This window comes from Sycon ciliatum, chromosome 9 (assembly GCF_964019385.1).
Source record: "Sycon ciliatum chromosome 9, ocSycCili1.1, whole genome shotgun sequence".
NCBI lineage: Eukaryota > Metazoa > Porifera > Calcarea > Leucosolenida > Sycettidae > Sycon > Sycon ciliatum.
The window spans coordinates 11396709-11423731 of NC_088651.1; the positions used below are offsets into that span (position 1 = coordinate 11396709).

General features: G+C 48.8%; 2 protein-coding genes across 2 annotated transcripts in view; both read left to right on the forward strand.

Moving 5' to 3' along the window:
• LOC135824255 (uncharacterized) overlaps positions 1–27023 on the forward strand; it is a 371974-nt gene that overhangs the window by 100873 nt on the left and 244078 nt on the right. Inside the window, exon 5 of the mRNA XM_065336986.1 lies at positions 11217–11297. Within this exon, the coding sequence (XP_065193058.1) occupies positions 11217–11297 (81 nt within the window). The remainder of the gene's footprint in view (positions 1–11216; positions 11298–27023) is intronic.
• LOC135825037 (uncharacterized) lies at positions 16715–20480 on the forward strand. The gene has a single exon (XM_065337772.1). The coding sequence runs from the start codon at positions 16715–16717 to the stop codon at positions 18401–18403; it is 1689 nt and encodes a 562-aa protein (XP_065193844.1). The 3' UTR covers positions 18404–20480.

Consider the following 27023-nt stretch of genomic DNA (forward strand, 5'->3'; position numbering starts at 1 on the left):
GTGCGTAGCGTTCACACCTGTATGCTAACCCGCACTACAACTCGCGTACTATACAAGGGACTAGTACTGTAGAGCATGCAGATTCTTCAACCTTGTACCTGTTGCATTGTAGTCTAGTGCCTGTGTCACTGTAGCTTGGTGTGTTAAAACCTGTACAGTAATACGACTAGTATCCTTTGCATGTGAAGTTCGAACCCACCTTTTTCAGAAGCTTTCCTTTTTTCTTTACTTTCTTCCAATACATGTCTTCTGATTGGCCGAATCTGTGCCATCTCTTTATCTCCTGATTGGTCTAAACCGTTGCTCGTTGTTATGTGAAACCTGAACTCTCTTAGTCTTGGCACATATAAAAAGCTCTGTCTCTGAAGAAAGGTCATCCTTCATTTCTTCAACCACTTCTCCTTGCTCTGGTGAGACTTGTTGGTTGTTGTGTGCCCAACCACTTGGGCCACGCTACAGTACTGCGCAGTAGGCACGCATTCAAATAAGCTGTAGACATGCACTGCATAATCTCCAAGTCCTCATACAAACTGTGCAGTGCTGCAAAGGGTACAAATAAATAAATATCAAACAAATATCAATGTGCAGGTCAGCGACATGTCCCTCTTGGGGAACAAAATCGGTCGGTTTGTCGGACAGGCGATCAAAAAAATCGGTGGCAGCCCTGGGATTGGCTGATGAAATCACTGTCATCGGCATAAATCACTTCTGATGGTAGAGCCATGTCGCGCATTGGCCTGGGCAGAATCAGTGCTCTGATCTCCCTCAAGGCTGATTCCAGGTAGATCACAAATACTACAGGAGAGAGAGAGTCACCTTGGGGGGTTCCGATGGTGGACTTGAAATCAGGTGAAACTTCCTACTTTCAAGACGGACGGATATGGTTGTGTTTGGTTGATTCTAGGTCCGCGGATAGTGTGGACACAATGGTTGTCCGTGGCCGCATCGTCAGGCGAAATTACTGGTCAGTCGGCGACACGTATTTTTCACAAAAATTTGCGTTTCACCTGCTGGGAGTGTATGCGTGCACTCGAGTCTTATCCTGAGCACGTTTTTTTCTTTCTTTTTTCAGCTCCAGTATAGCTGTATTTTTCATTGCAAAGCCGTCCTCGATTGTTGTGTTCGTTGTTCAAACGAAGTGGACATTCAATCATGAAGGCAGAGGACATAGGAGCCTGATTGGAGTTTCTCGTGGCAAAGGACGGCCACACAGAGACACTTTGGAATTTTCTGAATATAAAGTACCGTACGCACGATGCTGAGATCGATTTGTGCGATATCAAATTGTTTGTGATGTACCACATCGAGCAGAACGGGATCCAAACACAAGCTTACCGACGGTTAGGCTGCCGACCTGACTGGACAAATGATCCCTGGCTTCACCAGACGCCAGAAGTCGGACACCATGTCCTTTGCCGCGACGTCCATCTCCAAAAAGAACTCCATCTTCGTCGTGAAAAGGCTTGAAATACTCAATATTCAACCGAGATTCGCGGTCTCACCCTTTCTCAGATCGAATCATTTTTTGTTGTAGCAGTTGCAGGGCAGATCCCCGCCACTACTTCAACAGAAGATGGCTCCAAAGCATATCTGAAACAAGCCATATCGAGGTTGCAAGCCACCCCTCTCAGCACATTTTTTGAAGAAATTCGAAATTTCAATGGTGGAAGATATACTATGAAGAGAATTTCAAAAAGTATGTTTCGCGGAGCGATCGCTCAACCTACGTCATTCAAACTTTGCAGGATGGTTCAGACGTACATGCTAGGTATGAAACCACAGAAGATGATATCATAGCTGACACACAGAGTCACACACACAGCAGATTCGTGTGCACAGATACTAAATTAGTGGACGTCGTCATCTTCTTCCCGCTGATCTCAAATGTACTATGACGTGCTATTTCGCCTGACGTGTCATCGACTGCTCCCATTCTGATCCTGCTGTAGTGTGCAGAACCCTCACGCAAACCATGACAAACCTTGCTACCTGGCTGGAGGGCATTGGCCTGCTCCTCAATACTTCCAAGACACAATTGCTCTTCATCCGGCCATGAGGCGCGGCTGCAATACAACCGGAGGTCTTCTGCAATGGCTAGAAACTTTGTGTGACCCCTACAGCCCAGTACCTCGGTTTAGTCCTAGACAATGATTTATCCTGGGCTCCACATGTGGAGTATATTGGTCCCAAGACAGCGCGAACAATTGGTCAGCTCTGGAGGCATGGGCGAGGACTGAGTTTGCTTGCCCGGCGAACGTGGTTCTTGAGCATGATCCTTTCCCAGCTGTGTTATGGTTCAAACAGTTTCTTTCCAGGACTTAGCGCACACCTGCTTGGTCAGCTTGAAAAGATGTTCAAGGCTGGCATCCGTGCCACCTTGCAACAGCGGCTCTTGACTCCAACTGCCTTGCTGCGCTCTCTGCTCAGCAATGTTAGTCTACCACATACATATACACACAAAATTGTCGTATTTGTTCATCGATGCATTAACTTCTCCTGTAGCCCCCTTCTTCAACAACTATTCACCCGAACGGCCCCAGAGACTGTTTCGGATGATCAGCGCACCATACTGGGACAAGTGTCGAACTTGCTTCAAGTTCCCTCTCTTCGTGGGTCTGCGGGACGATCGACCATGATTTTTCGGGGAAGCATTCTCTGGAACGCTCTCCCCTTTGATTTTAGGGTGATAGGTGTCCCTGGTCCCTTCCGAAAAGCTCTTTCTGCCATTGATATACTTACCTTGTGAATATCCTCGTTATACCTTTATTATCTGTGTTGTAAAACGACAAGTTCTCGAGAGTGAAAGGCCTTCTCGCTTGTGACATTGTGTTCGTTTCAATGCAGATGTATGCCGACTCCGCCGTACCGCTGATGATTACGACGTAGTATACGCTACATGCGCTATGTGCGGTTTGCTGTGTGCGCTGTAGTTGTATGTGTATGCTTTTCTCATATACGCTGTCATTTTCACGCTATAACTACCTGGTGGTTTTAGTGTTAGTTATTCAGTTCTTTCAGTTGTTTCAGTTGTTCATTCAGTTCATTCAGTTGTTCATTCAGTTCGTTCAGTTGTTCATTCAGTCATTCATTGTTTTTAGTAGATGGAAGTGAAATATACTGAGAATAAATAGTTGTCCTCGTGCCGTGTGGGGTCGTTCGTTCCTGATACTTTAGAGAACCAGAGGGTTCACAACATTTGGCGACCACGCCAGGATACGAAGCGAGCATGGCACAGGAACTATGGATCATTGAAGCCAGCTTTATCGCTAACGGAATTCGGTATGGATTTGAAGGCGATAGGTTGAGAGAATACGTGGAGAAGAGGCTCCGACAGAGCGAGGAGTTTGAAGAGCTCAGTGCTAGACGGCAAGAGGGTGCGCTCCGCACAGAGTTTAACGAAAAGCTCAAGAAGATTAACGAGCGCATCGCCAGCGGTAAATATGAGGGAGCAAAGCGAGATTTGCTTGCCACACGCGAAAGGACGCCTGACAAGGCGTGGAAGACTTTGCTTACAGACAAGCAGCGGTCAGAGGAGCATTCGAAGCCAGTGGGAGGATCAGATCCAAGGCCCACTGGGTCGGTGCAGTGCATGGCGACATCGGTCGGAGACGCTCAGAAGCAGCTGGAGTCTCGGCCGAACGACGTAGAGGCGAACGACGTAGAAGCGCAAGACGTGCAGGCGCAAGACGTAGAGGTGCAAGACGTAGAGGCGCAAGACGTAGAGGCGCAAGACGTCGAGGCGCAAGACGTTGAGGCGCAAGACGTCGAGGCGCAAGACGTCGAGGCGCAAGACGTAGAGGCGCAAGACGTAGAGGCGCAAGACGTAGAGGCGCAAGACGTCGAGGCGCAAGAGTTAGAGGCGCAAGAGTTAGCGCAAGAGTTGGAGGCGAAAGAGTTGGAGGCGCAAGAGTTGGAGGCGCAAGAGTTGGAGGCGCAAGAGTTAGAGGCGCAAGACTTAGAAACGCAAGGCGTAGTAGCCGAGAAAATGAGAAGGGTGATACTACTGGTTAGCACGGAAGAAGTAAGCGGCGAGACTGTGTGGAACACAGAGATCCGAGGTGTGTCCTCGGATTCCGCGCCCGCCCCGGGTCGAAGCAGTGTACCGGTGACCGTGTCGTGGGTGACAGCCCACATCGTCGAGCTTTATGACATTATCGGTTGTGTGTTGTCTGGTCCAGCGTCTGCCTCATGTCGAAGTGGATCGGTGACAGTGTCGTGTGCGACAGCCCACAGCGGCAAGCTTCGCGAAATCAAGATGGCTGAAGTGGTGGGCATTAGTGATATTCTACCATGGCCACCACCGCAGCAGCAGATGACGCGTAGTAAGCCCCAAATCGTTTGACTTGTGAGTTGTTGTACGGCGGTGAGAAGCCCTTTGGTGGGGAGAATGTTGTAAAACGACAAGTTCTCGAGAGTGAAAGGCCTTCTCGCTTGTGACATTGTGTTCGTTTCAATGCAGCTGTATGCCGACTCCGCCGTACCGCTGATGATTACGACGTAGTATACGCTACATGCGCTATGTGCGGTTTGCTGTGTGCGCTGTAGTTGTATGTGTATGCTTTTCTCATATACGCTGTCATTTTCACGCTATAACTACCTGGTGGTTTTAGTGTTAGTTATTCAGTTCTTTCAGTTGTTTCAGTTGTTCATTCAGTTCATTCAGTTGTTCATTCAGTTCATTCAGTTGTTCATTCAGTCATTCATTGTTTTTAGTAGATGGAAGTGAAATATACTGAGAATAAATAGTTGTCCTCGTGCCGTGTGGGGTCGTTCGTTCCTGATACTTTAGAGAACCAGAGGGTTCACAACATTTGGTTTTTTTTTTTTTTTTTTTTTTTTATATCTTGAGGTCGCTGGTTCGAATCCGGCTCGAAGGACCACAAATGTTGTGAACCCTCTGGTTCTCTAAAGTATCAGGAACGAACGACCCCACACGGCACGAGGACAAATATTTATTCTCAACAGTATATCTCACTTCCATCGACTAGTACCAATGAACAATGAATGTATGAACAACTGAAACAACTGAACTAACTGAATGACTAACACTAAAACCACCAGGTAGTTATAGCGTGAAAATGACAGCGTATATGAGAAAGCATACACATACAACATACAACTACAGCGCACTCAGCAAGCCGCACATAGCGCATGTAGCGCATACTACGTCGTAAACATCAACGGTACGGCGGAGTCGGAAAACAACTGCATTGGAACGAACACAATGTCACAAGCGAGAAGGCCTTTCACTCTCGAGAACTTGTGGTTTCACAACATTCTCCCCACCAAAGGGCTTCTCACCGCCGTACAACAACTCACAAGTCAAACGATTTGGGGCTTACAACGCGTCATCTTCTGCTGCGGTGGTGGCCATGGTAGAATATCACTAATGCCCACCAATTCAGAAAACTCGACATCGCGAAGCTTGCCGCTGTGGACTGTCGCACACGACACTGTCACCGATCCACTTCGACATGGGGCAGACGCTGGACCAGACAACACACAACCGATAATGTCATAAAGCTCGACGATGTGGGCTGTCACACACGACATGGTCACCGGTACACTGCTTCGAACCGGGGCGGGCGCGGAATCCGAGGACACACATCGGATCTCTGTGTTCCACACAGTCTCGCCGCTTACTTCTTCCGTGCTAACCAGTAGCATCGCCCTTCTCATTTTCCCGGCTTCTACGCCTTTCTAACTCTTGCGCCTCTAACTCTTGCGCCTCTAACTCTTGCGCCTCTAACTCTTGCGCCTCTAACTCTTCCGACTCTAACTCTTCCGCCTCCAACTCTTCCGCCTCCAACTCTCGCGCCTCCAACTCTTGCGCCTCTACGTCTTGCGCCTCTAACCCTTGCGCCTCTACGTCTTGCGCCTCTACGTCTTGCGCCTCTACGTCTTGCGCCTCTACGTCTTGCGCCTCTACGTCTTGCGCCTCTAGGTCGTTCGGCCGAGACTCCAGCTGCTTCTGAGCGTCTCCGACCGATGTCGCCATGCACTGTACCGACCCAGTGGGCCTTGGATCTGATCCTCCCACTGGCTTCGAATACTCCTCTGACCGCTGCTTGTCTGCAAGCAAAGTCTTACACGCCTTGTCCGGCGTCCTTCCGGGCGAGGCAAGCAAATCTCGCTTTGCTTCCTCATAATATGTACTGACGGCGATGCGCTCGGCCATCTTCTTGAGCTTTTCGTTAAACTCTGCGCGGAGCGCACACTCTTGCCGTCTAGCACTTCGCTCTTCAAACTCCTCGCTCTGTCGGAGCCTCTTCTCCACGTATTCTCTCAACCTATCGCCTTCAAATCCATACCGAATTCCGTTGGCGATAAAGCTGGCTTCAATGATCCATAGTTCCTGTGCCATGCTCGCTTCGTATCCTGGCGTGGTCGCCAAATGTTGTGAACCCTCTGGTTCTCTAAAGTATTAGGAACGAACGACCCCACACGGCACGAGGACAACTATTTATTCTCAACAGTATATCTCACTTCCATCGACTAGTACCAATGAACAATGAATGGAACAACTGAAACAACTGAACTAACTGAATGACTAACACTAAAACCACCAGGTAGTTATAGCGTGAAAATGACAGCGTATATGAGAAAGCAAGCATACACATACAACATACAACTACAGCGCACTCAGCAAACCGCACATAGCGCATGTAGCGCATACTACGTCGTAAACATCAACGGTACGGCGGAGTCGGAAAACAACTGCATTGGAACGAACACAATGTCACAAGCGAGAAGGCCTTTCACTCTCGAGAACTTGTGGTTTCACAACAATCTGCCATAAACTCCAACCTTCTCATCTATGAATCATTTGTGCATGCATGTCTATAAAATCAACCACGTATTCCTGACTCCATGAAATTGTTTTTCTATTCTTTGACTCCATGAAATTATTGTCTTTCTATTTCTGACTCCATGAAATTGTCTTCATATAATTTTTTCCTTTTCTTCTTTTGGTCCTTTCTATCTTATATTATTATCATTTCTTGTTTTCCTTTGCATATCATCCCTTCATCATTCTGTGAGAACCTGTCCTATGGGCAGGTGAGAAGGCATCTCTGCCTGTTTATTTGGTGAAGTAAAATAAACAACAACAACAACACTCAGCCAGTAACCTCATTCTGGAACTTCTGGAGAGACCAGATACTGAAACTAGCCGTGCACCACTGCCAAGTGACCAGAAGCAAGTCCCGCAAAAATTCTACGCCCACTAATCCCTGGATGACGAAGGATCTCCTCAGCCAGATCAAAACAAAGCACAAACAGTTCCGCACCTACAAGGCGACCCAACTAGACTCAGATTGGAAACTGTACACAGCCCAGCGTAACCGAGTAACCGATCCTTTGCGACAGGCTAAGTCCGACTTTGTCCAGCAAACAACGTCAACGGGTACAAACCTCCACCGTCTACTGAAGCACCTGAAAAAACCGCCTAAGCAAACAATTCCCACACTATCGACAGCCAACTCCACTGCAGCCACGGCTATGGAGAAGGCAACAGCTCTCAACAAGTTCTTTATCTCCCAAAGCCAACAGCCAATCGACAAGACCGCCTATACTACACCAGACATCAACACTACCCCTGACATCAGTCACACTCTAAATACAATCGCAGCAACAGTGGAAGAGGTCGAGAAGCTTCTATGCAGTCTAGACACTGGCAAGAGCCCAGGCTTTGACAACATCCCAACTCTGCTCCTGAAAGAAACTGCAAAGGAAATCTCCCCATCTCTCACTAGTCTCTACAATCTGTCCTTCAGAACCTGAGAAATACCACAGGATTGGAAAGACGCAACTATTACACCCATCCCCAAGTCGGGCAACCCCTCCCATCCTACCATCTACCGACCCATCTCCCTGCTCAGTATAATATCAAAAACACAAGAAAAAACAGTCCACTCTCGTCTGTACAATCACATAGCACCGCACTTACCCTCCAACCAATCCGGCTTCAGGAAACAAGACGGGACCGAACTGCAACTCGCACGGATCGTCCACCAGATATCCACAGCTAGGTATGCGGGGAAGCATGTTGTAACGTGTTTCTTCGATCTCAGTAAAGCCTTTGATCGCGTATGGCATCAAGGCTTGCTGAAAAAGCTGAGCCACTATGGTGTCGACGGCAAGGCTCACAATTGGCTCGAAGCCTACTTGACAGGACGCAGACAGCGGGTGCAGGTTGAAGGCACAACATCCGCCTTCATACCAATACCAGCAGGAGTGCCCCAGGGCTCGGTCCTGGGACCACTTCTGTTCCTGGTGTACACCATTGACCTGCCCACTGCCTGTGAAAATGCTACAACCTCGTGTAGCCAGTTCGCGGACGACTTGGCACCTCCCACCCTCCAGAACCGATCGCTGCAAAGACTCCCCACTGTACAAGTCCCTAGAATACTACAATACCCTCCCTGCTAGCATTCGTGACGTCTCCTCCCGACCTGCTTTCAAACAAGAAATCTGCTCACTGCTGATTAACTCAATCTGCTCCTGCAGCGCTCACCCTCTCCCATACTTGTAAAGTTCAAAGTGATGTAAATCACTTTCCAACTGTTTAACCCACAATCTCACCTTCTCATCAATTTATCTCTTATTGGCGATGGTGCCATCGTGAGAATAAAGAATTCAAACACTACAAGACCTAGTCAAACACAAAGACTCTGGCAAATGAACTCTGATCGCGCATGCGCGTTTAGGTGAAAAAATTCAGGATTCATAGCAACATTTCAATGCAGTAGGGGCACTTTATGCATCTTTACCTAATAGATGACTTGCACAAAGATCCGAGCCGCGAGTGGGACGGGGCAAGTGCACCCTGTGCACCCAGGCTACACTGCGGGCACCCTACACCGTCTGTAGTGTACTTTTTTTGTCAGCATGAATGAACGGTGCACAGCATGTACATGATGTACATGTACATGCCGTGCACCGTCACTGTCTTCAGCAGCTCATGAATCATGTGCACTTGTAGGGTTAGTGGAAGTACATGACTGTATTGTTATGTGAAGAGAAGCCAGGCGTTCAAACCAACCCAAAATACTCTTGCCATATTCTTCGGTGAAATAGTTATTAAAAAATTGTCTTACTAAACAACAGTGAGCATAGAAGCAACCTCGATGCACCAATAATATGGCATCCGGGAACAGCAAGTGTTCCACGAGGATCCCAAGAACACGTCAAGTTGCATGCTACCCGCCGCCATCAAAGGATAACTGTGCTAGCCTAGTTCATATTCAATGTAACGCTATCGGTACGGGATATTGGAGCCTGTTGGGAAGGCGTGGATGAGCTGTTAAAATCTTATGCGGTTCGCACAGCGCAGCATACATGCAGCAGTTATTGCGACGGTTAACGTCGATGGACGAGAGTCATAAAGCACAGTCCATGGGGGTTGACGTTTCTGGGCTTCCTTTCCGAAAGGAAATTTTTTATTTCTTCTCTTATAAAGCAGAATCATGCTGATTATACCACTCTGTTATGAAGACAAGAAAGCAGCCATGAACATTGTGCCACACTAAAGGAACGACAGGTAAAAGATAAAGCACTTCATCTGAAAACTCAAGGACTATCCATAAATACAGCAAATGATAATCCTAGCCTGGTAATGTCCAACTCCGTCATGTGAGCCATTCGGTGGGAAGCATAATGTTCGAAATGCTGAAATTTGAACAGTTGCAGTTGTGTTCGTCGCCACACAATGCCATCGCCAGTTCACATTCGAAATGTAGCCATTTTTACGCTTGTGTCCCTGTACACGGCATGGAAGGCTGAACAGATTCAACTCTTCCATCGCTTCCTGATCTGTACAGTAGTGCGGGTGCGTTCCCATTCCTGACACTCACATCCGTCTCCGCTAACCAGCATCATGAGCACTCCAATGGTTCCCGCCGCTCCTTCCGTATCGTCCCAGCGCATCCCGTCAAGATGTGAATTACTGTAGGCAACGGAGCCAGTGTATGATTAAGGCGAATGCACTGTTTGATGATGCTCCAACAAATCCTTTCACCGTTGTACGGAATTTGTACAAAGAGTAGTGGCTCAACTGTAGGTCCAACGCAGAAGGTACCTCACATGTTACGTCCACAATAATGAACATACTCAGCAGACTGTGATGTGTATCAGACACACTCTGGCATTATTTGTTCCACATTCTCCCAGGAGATGAAATGTAGATCAATCATGTCTTTAGTACATGGGGTACCGCTGCCTCGTTGCAACTAAACAGGTATGCAAGTTACTTTCCCATGAGACCCAGCCGGAGCCGCATCGTCGTCATTACCAGATAATCATGAAGAGGTATAATGTGACTTTCCACCACTCCCTGATTCAATCATAGTTTGCAAGCCTCACCAAACTGCTTTCTCACTAGAGCCAGGCCTTCTGATACATAATGGCTTCAGTAAGGTTTACAATGCTATGTTTCTGGCCTAGATCCAAGTCTAATTACAGCTGCTCAGAGTAAGGGCTGATGAAATGTTCATATCGGAACAAGTGAGACTTCAACAGTAGCTAGTACACATCAGGCCTGAGGACTTCGCAGCGTTTCTCCAGCACACTTGTTCTCTCCTTCAACTCAGATACTACTTGAAGTACTACTAAAGGACATCTGGCTCTCATACTCAGTCCTTCCACCCTTCATTTTCATGGTTTCGGCTTCCACTCGTCACTCGGCAGATTCCTGGCCTCTCCGCAGTCTGTCCTCAGGAGAGGGTCGCTCTGGAGCTAGTGCAGCCGATTGAAAGGGAATCGAGTTCTTCCTCAGACGTCAACAAACTTTCGTTGTGCTTCACTTCGCTTCCACTGCGGGAAAGTAGTCACACTTCAGGACCACGACGTGCTTGTTGCAGCCTACACCAATGATACTAAAATAATAACGTTATTCCCTCATTTTTCTGCCTCCCGCCCGGCCGGCTCGGAAAGGAACGTATGGAATGGGAGCCTCAGTTCCATCTCTCGTCTGCTAGTTCATTCAGGAGCGCAGCAGCGCTTCGGCATGTCGATACAAGTCGAATCAAAATAACTCTACTCTCTAGCCAAATAAACTAGCTCAGTGTTCGTCAGGCTAAAAACGAAACTTCGAAAGTCACGAACTCAAAAGATGGGGAAGTGCAGAGTCAGAACGACAGAAGGTCCACTTGCCCTGTCTCGAACCCAGACAGTCTTTGTGCAAGTCATCTATTGCATTTATCTTTTGTACACTTTAGGTATCTCCAACACAACAACATCTCCTGGTTCCCGCCGAAGAACTTGAAAAGAGTGATGACGACGAGACATTTGGAAAGACTGTAAGTATGCCCACGATGGTCCGGATAATGGTAATACAGGCAATACATGTTCAGTAGTAGCGTGAAGTCCGCTGCAAACGCCCACTTTGCTGCAAACACCCACCCCAGCGGGTCCATACTACAGTTGCGCTCGGTGAAATCCGGCCCGAAGTGCATAACTGGCGCCCAGTACTGATGCGGCCCTTGACGCCCTCAAAGTTGTACAAGTGCTAGTGTGCGCGTGTGCCGTATGAACTGTGCATGTGCTGTACTCAGAGTCATACGCATGCACACCAAAGTGTAAAAAACCGCGCCAAACAAAGACAAGTGTAACATTCATTTCAGTTCAGCAGAAGTAAAGAAGACGGAGATCGTTTCGAAGCAGTTTATTTCATACACAGAACAGCAGGGCTTCAATATTTTGTGTGGCCACCGTCAGCTTCGATTAGGGCTTCAACACGACGTGACATTGACTCCAAGTATGGGGAAACCGGTTCAGGACCCAACGAGTCCCACTCCAGGTGCAGTACCTGCACCAGCTGGTCAGCATTCTCGCAGCGATGTGGAATTATTCTCTTCTGGAGAAGAGCCCACACATTCTCGATTTGATTCATGTCCCGCGAGCAGGGAGGTTGAAACAGGATGTTGCCTTGTTGGGTACTCCGCTATCGAGAAGATCCTGCTGTGCTTGAGTGAAGTGAATGAAAGAAATTTTGAACTGTTTTTAGCATGTAACACGTACACGTGCACTCCGAACTTTTACACGAGGTGCGTACAGTTGAGTTCATACACACAAATCGCCAGTGATGTAATGGGAGTTGGCTTCGCGGCGCCGGCTTTGCACTTCGGGCCGGATTTCACCGAGCGCAACTGTATTTCGGCCTTTTTCAGGTCAATATAGGTGTAGACAACTGGCATGAAGGTCGAATGCGTACGAGAACTGCTATAATGCCTACAAACTGCCTATGTCTTACCAAGAGTCTCTGCAAAATCGATTGTCATTACCTTGATGCAAAGAAAATAACTTCGGTCGCGATACCTTTCATATGATGCATGAGTGGTATTTGCTATTAGTTCGTTCTTCATGAAATAATGCCATAGAATCCATCTGGTTTTCAAATCATGAAATTTCTGGAGTGCCACGATGTCGCGCTTTCAGAATGGAACGGTGATTGTTCTGACGAAGCGTCATTCAACGACTTGACAGGTCGCAGTATTGCAGTTACAAGTCGAACAGGCTGGATGTCACAGAAGCTACTAGTACACTTGTACCTACAAAGTCGCTGCTAACTTGTTGAAAACTCTGACGTGGTCGAGAAAAACCCTTGCCTTTGCGCATTGCGTGATTTGAAAATGATGGATGGAAACATCGTCAGAAGTGTATTTGGTTCCTGCAATAGCCTGTTCTTCTTTACCTTGTTATTCCGAAGTAACTCCCGTTTGGATCTGCAAAATAAAACAACCAACATCATAAAATCGCTAGGAGCTAGCTCGTAACTAGTGCCCAAAACATTTTGAAACCCGGAAAATGGACATAGTTTGCCGTAGCAAAGCGCTCCTCCACGGTGTGAGATGCACTTTCGTACAGTTGGTGTGAAAGTGCATGGGGTCAGTGCGTATAGGCCAGCAGATCTTGAAAAATGGGGTGGGCGTTTGCAGCGGACTTTACGGTATACAGCTATGGCTAAATCCATCGTGAGAAAACAACTCACACCCAATCGATAACCAACTTACTTCGTTTCAATTTGACAAGATTATTATTTTTCTCCAGAATTCACTATTTGTTACTGTTTGGGCTATACAAGTGAAGAGAATGAAGCAGCTCACAGTAGCAAAATTGAGCTCAACTACCAGAAGAAGTCTATGATAAATTCTGGAATACTACGACCCGTTGCTGGTGGTTGTCGATTGGCTGTGTTTCTTTCGATAACTGCCCTCTTGCCTCCGTCTACTTAAACTCGGTTCAGTTGTTATGTGAGCATGAGTGACCTTCATTCAGAGGCAATATGCAGCTTCATGTCTTGGTTTATGGGATATTTGTCTCATCACACTGAGTCACTGGTCTTGGGCTAGAACGTCAAAGGATTTGCATAAAACAACCACTACCAATCCTTCTTATCCCTTTAAGAGCCACAGGAACATTTCAAAATTCTGCATTTTTTCGTGTTCCTTGGATCATAGCTTCAATTCTACTCACTCAATCCTCACAATCCAGGGCTTCCTGGAAAGGTCTCTGCGAGAGGAAGAGAATGAGGTCGATCATGATAGCCAGCACACCGTCTATCCAGCGCTAGATCGCAGCGACAGTACGAAAAATGCCCCAAATGCGTCCAATTGCGTCCCGCTCCAGATATTTCATTTTACTCGATCGTGGAGTTCCAATTTTTTCGCTGTGTACTCTTGACAATATCAACAGTGAAACCCGTGCAAATTCGAGTAAACCAGCGTGACGAAAAGTCTCAAAATTCTCAATACTAAAGTCGCACTGCGCGCTTTTGAAATTGCCGCGATCGCGGCTCAACTTACGAGTGATTTATCTCAGGAACCGTTGCTCGCAGCGCTTCGCGGATTGTTTCTGCCGACAGGTGAGAGTTTTTTCTTCTCCCTGGATAATTTGAACACTGGATTTGAGCGAGATTGGACCGAGTTACGATCTTTTGAAGTTTTGCATTTGAATGCGTCGTTTACGACGCATTCAAGTATGGGGCGGCTCTTAAAGGGTTATGGAAGAACTTGTTCAAGTGTGTGTATCCGGGGGACATGATGTATGTATGTATGCTGAGAGATGTTATATATCAGCTGAAGTGCAAAGAATGTCCCCAAAATTATGTTGGTGAGACTGGCTGCTTTCTGGAAACTCGCCTCGTATTAAAGCCTGTCTTATTATAGAAGCCGGTTTTGACTAGAAGCCTGATTTTTCAAGATACACTTGTTTCATCTGTTTCGCCTGTTCTGCTAGCTGATTCTCTTTCTCTGCGGCTGCCTCTCATATTGCGCATGCTTTGGTGGAGAGTGGCGTTACCAGAACAGGCAAAATTACTGGTCAGTCGGCGACACGCATTTTTTCACAAAAAAATGCGTTTCACCTGCTGGGAGAGTATGCGTGTACTCGAGTCTCATCCTGAGCACGTTTTTTCTTCTTTTTTTCAGCTCCAGTATATATTTATTACAACATCTCAAGACTTGGTGGAAACACCGGCCAATGTTAAGAGAGTGGGTGTTTGCCAACCACGGCGATAAATAGAAGTAAGGCGTCAGGCGAAATTACTGGTCAGTCGGCGTCGCGCATTTTTCACAAAAAGTTGCGTTTCACCTGCGGGGAGAGTATGCGTGTACTCGAGTCTCATCCTGAGCACGTCTTTTTCTTCTTTTTTTCAGCAAAAGCCGTCCTCGATTGTTGTGTTCGTTGTTCAAACGAAGTGGACATTCAATCATGAAGGCAGAGGACATAGGAGCCTGATTGGAGTTTCTCGTGGCATAGGACGGCCACACAGAGACACTTTGGGATTTTCTGAATATAAAATACCGTACGCACGATGCTGAGATCAATTTGTGCGATATCAAATTGTTTGTGATGTACCACATCGAGCAGAACGGGATCCAAACACAAGCTTACCGACGGTTAGGCTGGCGACCTGACTGGACAAATGATCCCTGGCTTCACCAGACGCCAGAAGTCGGACACCATGTCCTTTGCCGCGACGTCCATCTCCAAAAAGAACTCCATCTTCGTCGTGAAAAGGCTTGAAATACTCTATATTCAACCGAGATTCGCGGTTTCACCCTTCCTCAGATCGAATCATTTTTTGTTATAGCAGTTGCAGGGCAGATCCCCGCCACTACTTCAACAGAAGATGGCTCCAAAGCATACCTGGAACAAGCCATATCGAGGTTGCAAGCCACCCCTCTCAGCACTTTTTTTGAAGAAATTCGAAATTTCAATGGTGGAAGATATACTATGAAGAGAATTTCAAAAAGTATATTTCGCGGAGCGATCGCTCAACCTACGTCATTCAAACTTTGCAGGATGGTTCAGACGTACATGCTTGGCATGCTTGATAATAATAATTATCATAGCTGACACACAGAGTCACACACACAGCAGATTCGTGTGCACAGATACTAAATTAGTGGACGTCGTCATCTTCTTCCCGCTGATCTCAAATGTACGGTGACGTGCTATTTCGCCTGACGGGAGGGAAAAGAAGGAGTAGCAAAATGAACAGCAACAACAACTCCGTAAAGAAAGATAATGTCAAATAAAAACAGTGAAAAACACAGAGACGCAAAGGACATGTGGATAATGAGCTATTAATGTCGTAGTAAATAAGGGGCGGCACGGGTCTTAACCCTTTGCCGGTCTAACTCAATGTATGTGAGGGGCGGGGGGGGGGGGGGGGGGTCACGCAAATACTTGTACACACAACCAGCAATAACTCAAGAACCATGTGATGTAGGTATGGGTAAATTATATTTTCAAAATCTGTATGCCTGAACGCGTCCAGAAAATTCAAATATGACTAGGTCATGGCAAGGATAGGGCCCATGGTAGCCCTTCAAGTTGAGAGAAAATACAATTGCGAATGAAATACACGAATATCACAGCACGAAGGCCATACCAAGTTCGTTGTTGTCGCCACTCACCTGTTCTGTAAATGTTTCAAGACAGCCTCTTGAATGATTCTCGTTTTGACCTTACCTTGTCTGTATATTTATTCATCTTCCTCTGTCTCTGAGTCACATTGCTGCGAGCGCGCACGTGGAGATGCTCCAGTTTTCAGCCATGTCGTCTGTTCCGTTATTACGAGTGTCCATGCATGCTATTGTTCTACTGACGCTGATAATTCTCTTCTTCTGTCTAGTCGTGTTCTACTCTGCTTCTCTGTCTCTCTTCTATTCTGTTTCTGCTTCGAACGTGTAGTTGTTTGAGCTGCTCTCATGATAATATATTTGTATTTTTGAAACCCTTTGTACCCGCGATCATGTGCTTGTACAACTGCGCTGTGCTGTATGACTGAGCTATGACTATGAGTCATGCTCGCACTAGCTATGATGCCTTTTGTGTCACGTGTCCGTGTATGTCGTGGCGCAAACGCGCTGTGCCTTTGCTGGCCCTTTTTTGCTTCCTTTTGCAGTTTTGGTTTTAGAGTTATGGCGGTTATGGTTGAAGTGTTTTTGCAAGGAGAAATCCAGAACGTCTAGTAATGGTGTGTTGTCCCATTTGCGTTCGGAGAGTGTGCCTGTGCACGTGTATCGGAATTTTGAATTCTTGCCTGTAACATTTGGTCCTTCGAGCCGGATTTGGTCCTTCGAGCCTTACTTCGACTCAACCTTGTAGCTTCAGTACAGTCCTCTTTCGTAGTGTCAATTTGTTTGTTTGTTGTCAATTCTAGTCCGGCCGCAGTTTCAGTAACTGTCAGTCTAGTAGTAGTGTCATAATGTCTTACCAGGTGCTGCGTGCGTCGTCCAGCTCTGCAACTCGCCGGCGACTGCTTCGAGCACAGGCTCAGCTAGAAGCAGCGAAGAAAATTCGGGTGCTCGAAGAGCAGGCGCTGGCCCGCAAAAAGACGCTGGTCGATTTGGAACTAAAAGTTGCGCTGGCAGAAATTGCAGACGCCAGCAGCAGAGCAGGCAGCTCAGTCCTCAGTGGACTTACCGGTAGTAGTAGGAGCCTGGCACTGCAGCCAGCCCATGCCACTGTTGTCGATAGCAGTAAAGTGGAACGCGTAGCAGAGCGGGTGAGGACCCAAGACATCTCCTACGTCCCCGATCAGGCGCCCAGTGCTAACACAGCACAGTCCGCCTGTGCTGCTGTGGAGTGTGCCTCTTGTACCCGGGAGCTGTCTGCGGAGCACAGGGCACCGCCAGGCATTCTGCACCCTGCGGAGCACACATGTAGTGTAGCCGCCCCTTCAGACAGTGCTCCCCCGCAGCCGGTCAGCCATCAGGTCACATTTGCAGCTGGCCAGCCTGCTTCTCAGTATGTAGCGCCTCCTGCGGTACGCCAGTCAGCGCCAGCTCCTGCGTTACGCCAGTCAGCACCAGCCCCGGCTGTAGGCCAGTCAGCGCCAGCTCCTGCGGTACGCCAGTCAGCTCCGGCTGTAGGCCAGTCAGCGCCAGCTCCAGTGATCCGCTCGAACGCGAAGGCAGCCCCATTTGTGACCGTGCCCATGACGAGCCTCGGTGATTCGCCAGGTGCTAGGGAGCTGCAACCCCGACAACAGCTACATCGTGCGTGGTCCGAGCTGGTCATGAATGAACAAGTGCTGCACCAGACATTGGGTCAGGTCACACAAGCCAATCCGCCGACTGCGCGTGCTCCACCTGCACCACCTGACGTGGTGAATCCGAATAAACCCGGAAAGTTGAGATTGGTCTTTGACGCGGCGTCAAAGACAGGTGGGAGGAGCCTTAATGATGCGCTGCTGTCTGGGCCAGACCTGCTCCGTCCACTGCCAACGTTTCTGTTCGGCTTCCGGGAGCGCCGTTTTGCGTTCGGTGCCAACATTGCCGAAATGTTCCACCAGGTTCAGATCTGTGAAGCTGACCGAGACAGCCAACGGTTCCTGTGGCGGACCGATCTGAGTCAACCACCTGACATCTTCAGGATGAAGTCAATGACATTTGGTGCGACATCGTCCTCTTCGTCGGCAATGTTCGTCAAGAACCACAATGCTCACAGCCACTCGCAGACGTCGTCTCGGCTGCAGACTGCCATAGTCGAGCGTCACTACATGGACGACTATTTTGACTCCACAGACACCGTTGAAGAAGCCACCGCACTGTCTGCTGACGTCATCCGCATCCACAAGGACAGAGGCTTCGTCATCCGCCATTGGATCAGCAACTCGCCAGCCGTTCTGGCATCTGTACCAGCTAGCTGGCCATCCGCCGCTCCTGAAGTGGAGCCAGAGGACACGGACCCCGAGCTGAAGCGAGAGTTCTGCGGGGCCACTGTCGCCACGACGTCCCTGCAGGAAGCGCTCACCGATATCGCCAGGTTTTCGTCATGGATGCGTCTGGTTCGCACCACAGCCTGGGTGACCCGCTTCGTTGAGCACCTGAAGGCTAGAGTCGCCAAGAAAGCCGTGAATCCCGGTAGCGAACTGTTGCCATCAGAGTTCTGACATGCCCAGCAGCTCTGGTGGGAGAACGTGCAGCAACAGTCGTTCCCTGACGAACTCGCCGCGCTGCAGCAGGGCAAGCCAGTCACCCGCAGCAGCCGCCTGGCATCGCTGACGCTGACCCTATTGGACAGCACCATAGTGGTTCACGGGAGAACAGACAACACGCCTCACTTGCCTGAGTCTACAAAGCGTCCAGTGTTACTCGACCCTGACCACCGCTACACCCGATTACTCATCCTGCAGCACCACGTCTGGGCAGGTCATCAAGGGCAGGAACAAGTTCGGAACGATTTACGCCAGCAGTACTGGATTCCCAGATCTCGAGCCGCTGTTCGCTGTGCCTGGAACTCCTGTTTGAGGTGCCGTCACCTCGCAGCCACACCGCAGCCACCGGTAATGGCGCCGCTACCGGAGTGCAGAACCGCAGCGTACGAGCGCCTGTTCTCCCACACGGGAGTTGACTACTTTGGTCCAATTGAGGTGACTGTCGGGCGTCGACGCGAGAAACGATATGGCGTTCTATTCACGTGTTTGACAGTTTGAGCCGTGCACCTGGAAATAGCCTCCAGCCTGACAACCGACTCGTGTATCATGGCGATCCGCCGCATGATCGCTCGGCGCGGATACCCTGCTGTACTGTATTTGGACAATGGCATGAATTTCAAAGGAGCTGAACGGGAGCTTGCGGAGGCGATTGCAGCGCTAGATGTCGGTGACCTCATGCGTGAGCTGACGCCCAGAAACATCAAGTGGGTCTTCAACCCTCCTGCCGCGCCCCACATGGGTGGCGCTTGGGAGCGCTTAGTGCCCTCAGTAAAGATCGCTCTGAAAGCGACTCTCAAGGAACGGGTGTCACGTGACGAGGTGCTGACCACCGTCATGGCCGGGCTGAGTGCATCGTAAATGGCCGGCCACTGACACACGTTTCTATCGACCATGCAGATGCCGAGAGTCTGACGCCGAATCACTTTCTGCTCGGCCGCAACCACCGAGCTGTTGCGCCAGGGAAGTTTGATGAGAAGTGCCTGAGGAAGCAGTGGCGGATTTCCCAGGCCATGATCGATATGTTCTGGCAGCGCTGGGTCCGAGAGTATCTCCCCACGCTAACGCGCCGGACCAAGTGGTTCAAGGCGGCAGAGCCGATCAAGGTTAACGACGTTGTCGTCATTGCTGATCCACAGTTGGCCCGAAGCTGCTGGCCGAAGGGCATCGTGGAGAATGTGTACCCCGGAAAGGATGGCAAGATCCGCATTGTGGACGTCCGCACAGCGATGGGAACGTTCCGTCGCCCGGTGTCGCGCATCTGCGTGCTTGATGTCCGTGCATGAGTCATGTGTTGGCTAACTGCATCCGTTAGCAGGTGGGAGAATGTTGTCGCCACTCACCTGTTCTGTAAATGTTTCAAGACAGCCTCTTGAATGATTCTCGTTTTGACCTTACCTTGTCTGTTTATTTATTCATCTTCCTCTGTCTCTGAGTCACATTGCTGCGAGCGCACGTGGAGATGCTCCAGTTTTCAGCCATGTCGTCTGTTCCGTTATTACGAGTGTCCATGCATGCTATTGTTCTACTGACGCTGATAATTCTCTCCTTCTGTCTAGTCGTGTTCTACTCTGCTTCTCTGTCTCACTTCTATTCTGTTTCTGCTTCGAACGTGTAGTTGTTTGAGCTGCTCTCATGATAATTTATTTGTATTTTTGAAACCCTTTGTACCCGCGATCATGCGCTTGTACAACTGCGCTGTGCTGTATGACTCACGGATGTTTTTTTGCACGATTTCCGCCCACTAAAAATGGCGTCCTTTTTTTGCCGAAATTTGAAAATTTGAATCTCTGGCCGTGGTGGATTACTGAAATACTTATCGATATACTGCTCTAAAGCAGGTCACTACCCAGCCCAAACTGGGTTCTGTACGGTGAAATCGTGTTCTTTTTCTTTGACTCCTTCCTAGCTTCACTTTCATACCTCGCGCACCACGATCGAAATTCAAATTGCCTCGCAGAGAACGAAGTTGTGTTCCACGCTCGACCTGAAATTGCGCAGATACTAGCACAAGCTTTCTTGGCCATTATCAAGTAGTTATCACTTTGGCATCGACTTAGTTGATTTGATTCGCCATAGGTATGTTCTTGACGAAGCGATCTGCGACATTTTTTTGTCAAGACGCGAATTCGTTTCTAAAGACGTGAACATCAAAATTCCGTTGTTTTCCTTCAGCTACGACAAGATATGGACGCACACGTATCTTATCTTGGCGAGGTATGTCGCGTTGGTGGCAGAAAATTCGCCACATGCACACAGAAGACCCGTTATCCCGTTGCATCTTATAAATCCCAGCTTGAAGCCGTACATGGGATAAAAATTGATGAAGATGATGCACAAGTACACCCCCATACATATGTGTATTGTGCCAGAGGGCCATGAAGAGAGCCAGCGAAAAAGCCATGCACTGCGGCGGTGGCTGTGGCCCTCCTGTGAAATGGACACCACATCAACGCTCAGCCTGTTCATTTTGTACTGATCATACAGCAAAGGCCACGGGAAAACGGCACGCAAAGCAACTCACACACTGGCGCGCGGCCGCTCCGCAAACAACACGCACTCAGGACAAACGCGTGAGCACCGCAACCGCCACCCCAACACAACAACCCGCCTCACAAACATCAGCAACACAACTGGAATGTGGTTTGGATGTGCCAAGAGAGACAGTATATGCAACAGGCAGCAGCCAACATACTGCAACGATTCCACTGAACAAAGAGCGGTTCATTAACGCACACACAGTACAGCAGTGCAACATATGCAGTAACATCGTGGACAACGTAATAGAAGTACCATGCTGCGAAGAGTACTTTTGTGCAGACTGCATGTGTGAATGGTTAGCAACGCACAAGCAATGTCCTGCATGTGCCAACTGTTTGAAGGCATCTGAGCTAAAGACGCCAGGAAAGGTTCCACGCAGGATGATGGATGGTTGGACACTCCGGTGTGACTTCCACAAGCCATCTCTGCAAGGCTGCCCGGTGGTTACTCCGCTGAGAGATCTGCGAAAGCATGTTGCAGCATGCCAGTTCAATCCAGCCACGACGACAGCTCCAATCCGCACCGTTAGACAAAGCTCGACTGTCGAGGACGTGCTGTCCGCATCACCGTCCAAGTTGTGCGGCAACGTAGCTGACCGTCTAACAGGTCACCTGGTGGCAGCAAGGGTGCATGACGGGCGGTTGGAGGTAAGGACAGCATCACATGGCAAGCCACAGGTCTATCAACGGGCTGTTGTGAGTAATGTGCCGTCTGACCGAGCTGCTGACACAACTTTGCGCCGCAGATCCTCAGAATTGACGAGACATGCTGAGACAGTGTGCGGTGGTGTGGCTGGAGCCAGAGCACAAGAGGTGGCTGGCTTGCAGAGATTGTCTGCTGCTGAACAGGAGCAGCTTCTGTTAGATGCTGGCATCAAGGCCAAGAAGCCGTCACCCGGCAGTGCACTGGCTATAAAGGCAGACCTCAGCCTCCCGTGGAGTCAGTTGCGGAAGCTACGTCGCTGGCTACACGAATTTGGCGTTGAAATGGAATCCGAGAAGACAGTCCGCACATTTATAGCTTCGAAGCTGCCTTCATACACCGCCAAAGAGCTCCCTATGACAGACAAGGATGGCGGAGTTACGATGATAGCAACTGTGCTCTTCCCTAACTTGGTGGATATTGTCATATTCTTTCTGGACCAGCTGCAGGACAGTAGCCGACTAACATGGCATGGTGGAGCTATTCCTGAGTCAGAGATTTGGATTAAGATTGGCGGAGATCACGGAGGTGGATCGTTCAAGCTAAGCTTTCAGATCGTCAACACCGAGCATCCGAATTCACTCACAAACATAATACCGTTCTGCATCTTCAACGGCAAAGACACGCCTGCAAACTTGGAGACGGCATTGGGACAATACCGACCCCAGCTTCAGCAGCTTCAGCAGACTTCCTGGAAAGGCAAGACAATGAAGATTTATTTATTCGGGGACTATGAGTTTCAGACTGTCAACTTTGGATTGTCTGGCTCATCTGGACTCCGGCCATGTCTCCATTGTTTATGCACGAAGAAGAGCATGGAGCTTGAGAGTGATGCGAGAGAGGAGGCCGAGAGAGAACCACGCACACTAGCATCTCTAGCAAGCGACCACAGCCAATATGTAGCAGCAGGCTCAAAGCTGGCGCAGGCAAAGAAATATAACAACGTGATTCGACCAATTGTTCTGCCTGTGTCAATCCCGAACGTCATCATTCCAGTCTTACACTTGGATCTCGGGATCTACCCCTGGCTGTTCGAAGCTATGCGGAGCGAGCTCCGAATACTGGACTTGGCACTGGTGGCAAGAAGCCAGGCACTAGACACGGATGGTGCTGCGTACAAGAAGCTGTGCGATGTACATAGCGAACTGACTGCTGAACAGCAGCTCGTCCAGAATTTCAACCAGCAGCTAACTACGACTCAGGAACAGCTTGAATTTGTTGCCCTGCACGTACAGCAGCAAGGCGGCATGGACGAGCTTGGTGTTGTCGCCAACTTGCAAGAAGTGTACCAAACAGCAATACTGCAGCGTGACCATCACCAGCAGCGGTCAGCACAACTTCAGCAGCAAGTAGACAAACTGAGCGGCTGTAAGCAATTCTGTGGCCCATGCGTCGCGGCACTGGAGCCAGTCCTACAGCTTCATGGCATTGAGCGTCAGGTATACCACGGTGGTGCTTTCGTTGGTAACCACATCCACGAAGCCTTGAAACCCACCGTGGTCACTGCCATCACCTCCGCACATCTTTCGTCAGTCCAAACAAGGTGTCCTGACTTGTGTCCTGAGGCCACTAAAATTGCGGATAGATACGTAGCTCTCATGAACAGCTACGCAACGTGTCGAGCCAAGTTCAGCCACTGCAAACCAGTCGATGACGCTGACTTGGGTCAACTCCAACAAGACATCGAGAAATTCCTGGCCCTCTGCAGGAATGAAGTAGTGTCCAGGAAATTCGGCCACATCACGCCGAAGTTGCACCTATTAGAAGAACACACAGTTCCCCTGATGAAACGAGTCCGCGTAGGATTGGGCCTCCTCGCAGAACAAGGTGCAGAGAGTCTCCACTCTTCACTGAATTCTCTGAACTTCAAGTACAAGTCTATTCCTCGAGAACTGCTGCGCCTCCAAACTGTTGCAGCACAGCACCTCCTGACGACGACGAACGAGGCGATAGCACTGCGTCCTGCGCCACGGAAGAGAAAGTCGCAGGAACAGTAGGTCGGCACGAGCTGGACAGCCAAACTGACAGAAGAAGTCCTCGGTAAGTGAGCAAACTAGTGTATAACTGTCTGTTCGCCAGCTGAGAACCTGTCAACATGATTGTGCTTCTTGTCCAAATAATTCTTGTTCACTCGTAGAATTTGAAAAATAGTTTGTCTCTTTTGCTAAACCGAAATATCGCTGATAAACCTAAGTGAATAAGAAAATCGATTAGGTACACTCTGATAAATTCATAACTCGCGCCGAATCTAACATAATCCTGCCAAACCGCGCGAAATGACGCCATATTTTTAAGTGGTGCTGCTGAAACACCCGTGGACTGAGCTATGACTATGAGTCATGCTCGCACTAGCTATGATGCCTTTTGTGTCACGTGTCCGTGTATGTCGTGGCGCAAACGCGCTGTGCCTTTGCTGGCCCTTTTTTGCTTCCTTTTGCAGTTTTGGTTTTAGAGTTATGGCGGTTATGGTTGAAGTGTTTTTGCAAGGAGAAATCCAGAACGTCTAGTAATGGTGTGTTGTCCCATTTGCGTTCGGAGAGTGTGCCTGTGCACGTGTATCGGAATTTTGAATTCTTCCCTGTAACATTCGTGATGGAGCTCAAGTCATACGATAAACAATCAAGTAAGGGCTACGTCTGTACAAGAAATGTAGGCTCTCTACAATACCGCCATTGAACACCAAAACCTTGCCATCCGCGATACACCAGCAGCAGCAATTCCCATTCCACGATATCGCAGTTTCGGTTTGTTCATCTCAGGGCTGCTCGCGTCAGATTCACTCTCGCTCAGATGAGCACTCAGGCGCGAGCTTACGCATGCCGTGATTCTCACGGCCAGGCGAATCAGCTGATCGCACCTGACGAGTCCTTGAGACAGTTGCTGTCGCCGTGTCGACAGCAAGAAGGCTTCCTCTGTGTTTGGAGAATTTTGTTTCTTCATTCGTGGACGATATATGTTTGAACTAGCAGGACTCAACGGAGCTCTTTTTCTCAACACACTACACTGCAAAACCTCCTGGGAGATCCAGCCTGGACTGGTGGTGTTACTGCTCCCAGAACGCTTGTCAAACTTGGCCCCAAGAGATGCACTCGCATTCTCGAAATGCACGCATGGCGGATGGTCGTCTTTTCCAATTTCAACAAACTTCAGTCGATCGATACGGCAAAAATTTGTATGGTAAGCATGGTTGTTTTGTACATCGTCAGAAAGCCTTGGACCTCAGCTACGCGTAGAGCGCCATTTTAGCTGTCTCCTAGCAACAAGACCCCAAAAAATGGGGGCCAAACATACCGATACTATAGTATCGGTTCGCTTATGGTAGATCGGTAAAGGGTTAAACAGGCAGAGTGAGGTCAGATCCTTAACTTCTCTGGTAGAGTGAGCCAAACAGAATAAGCAATAAAGAGAGGGGAGCGCAAAAGAAGGGATGAGTTACACTTAGGGAGTGAGAGCGAGTTTCTAGTTCTGTTGAGTTCGAAACAGGACGACTGACGACACATTATCCAGACATTACAACGGGAACAGGTAGGTTGGGGGAACGACATTTATTATAGACGACGAGACAAGAGACCAAGACGAACGAAACGACTACATGGTGATTATTGACGAGTGAGAAAAGAGAGAGAGAGAGATCAAGTCTGAACGGCAAGATAAAGGGCCTGGGTAGCTATGGCAAATATGGGCGCGCAAGTAGCTACCCAGGCCAACGGAACAAAAGGAGACAAAAGGGGAGTACGTAAGTGCATGCAGGCCAGCTAGAAAAGGTACGGGAGGAGGTACCTAACAGTTCTTAGAGAAGAGAACCAATTAAAACAAATGAGATGAGGTGGGCAGAACTCAAGCTTAATAGAATGGACAAGAGAAGCCAGGTGTGCACTGCGTCCATGTGATAACGGGGTTGTGTGTGCAATTTTATAAAGGGCGGATGATGAGAGCATGCGGGGTTGACGGAGGAGAATTTTAAGGATTTTCTTGTGGTGTATGTCAAGCTTTGCAGCAGCGGAGGAGGATAATCCAACCCGAGACGTATCGGCATAATCAAATATTGGGCGAAGGTAGGCTAAATAAAAATGAAGCTTGCAAGAAGGTGGGAGGTAGGAGCAGTGGGGGGGGGGGGGGGAGAGAATTCCTAAGGATTGACTTGATTTTTTACAGATATATTCGATGTGGGGTACCCAAGAAAGTGCAAAGTCAATCACAAAGCCAAGGTGTTTGTGAGAAGACACTATTTCAATTGGATTTTGAAAGTTGGCATGGATGAGGGTTGTGAACTCTGGCTGGGGCGGAAAGAGCATGATCTTTGTTTTTGATAGATTTGGGGACAATCTCCAGGACGACATCCAGAAAAGAACTTCATGAATGCCAGCACGGAAGTTGTTTTTCAGGCCAGTGAGGGAAGCTGTTAAGGTGAGAAGGGTCGTGTCGTCAGCAAGCAGAGACGTTCCAGGGAAGACTACATGTAAATCGTTTACGTAAATTATAAAATAGGGGACCAAGAATTGATCCTTCAGGAACGCCTGACAATACTGGCTCTGCAGCCGAGGATGTGCCAAGGACAGTTACGTACTGATAACGCCCAGAGAGATACGATTTCAGCCAGGAGAGTGGTTGTTTACGTACCCTGAATGCATGCTCGAGCTTGGCCAAAAGTCCTCGATGCCAGACGGTATCAAACGCCTTGGCCAAGTCAAAGAAGCAAATACCAGCAAGCGCTCCCTATGCTGGCACACCTGCTGCACGATGCGGGTCAGTTGAAGGAGATGGAGTCGCCTTTACGAAACCCAGATTGTGCGGGACTCAGAAACGGCGAAACATGTCTGTATAAGTGATCATAAAAGATGCGTTCACATACTTTGGACACGCAGGGAAGAAAAGAGATAGGGCGGTAGTTTGCAGGTTCGTGGCGGGGACCTTTCTTGTGTACAGGTATGACTTTCGCTGTTTTCCATGCGGAAGGGAATATGCCCGTGGTAAATGACATGTTGAAAATGCGGCACAAAGGGAATGCTATGGATGGTGCCAGGGCCTTGAGGACCCGGTTGGGGATGCCGTCGGGACCAGATGCCTTGCACATCGGAAGCTTCTTCAGATGACGCCGGACAGTGGCAGTTGTGGTGATGACGGACGTGAAACAAGCTGACGGTTGAGCTGCCGACCTGACTGGACAAATGATCCCTGGCTTCACCAGATGCCAAAAGTCGGACACCATGTCCTTTGCCACGACGTCCATCTCCAAAAAGAACTCCATCTTCGTCGTGAAAAGGCTTGAAATACTCAATATTCAACCGAGATTCGCGGTTTCACCCTTCCTCAGATCGAATCATTTTTTTGTTAT

Coding starts and splice junctions, on each gene's coding strand:
- LOC135825037 (XM_065337772.1), top strand. CDS start 16,715: ATGTCTTACCAGGTGCTGCGTGCGTCGTCCAGCTCTGCAACTCGCCGG.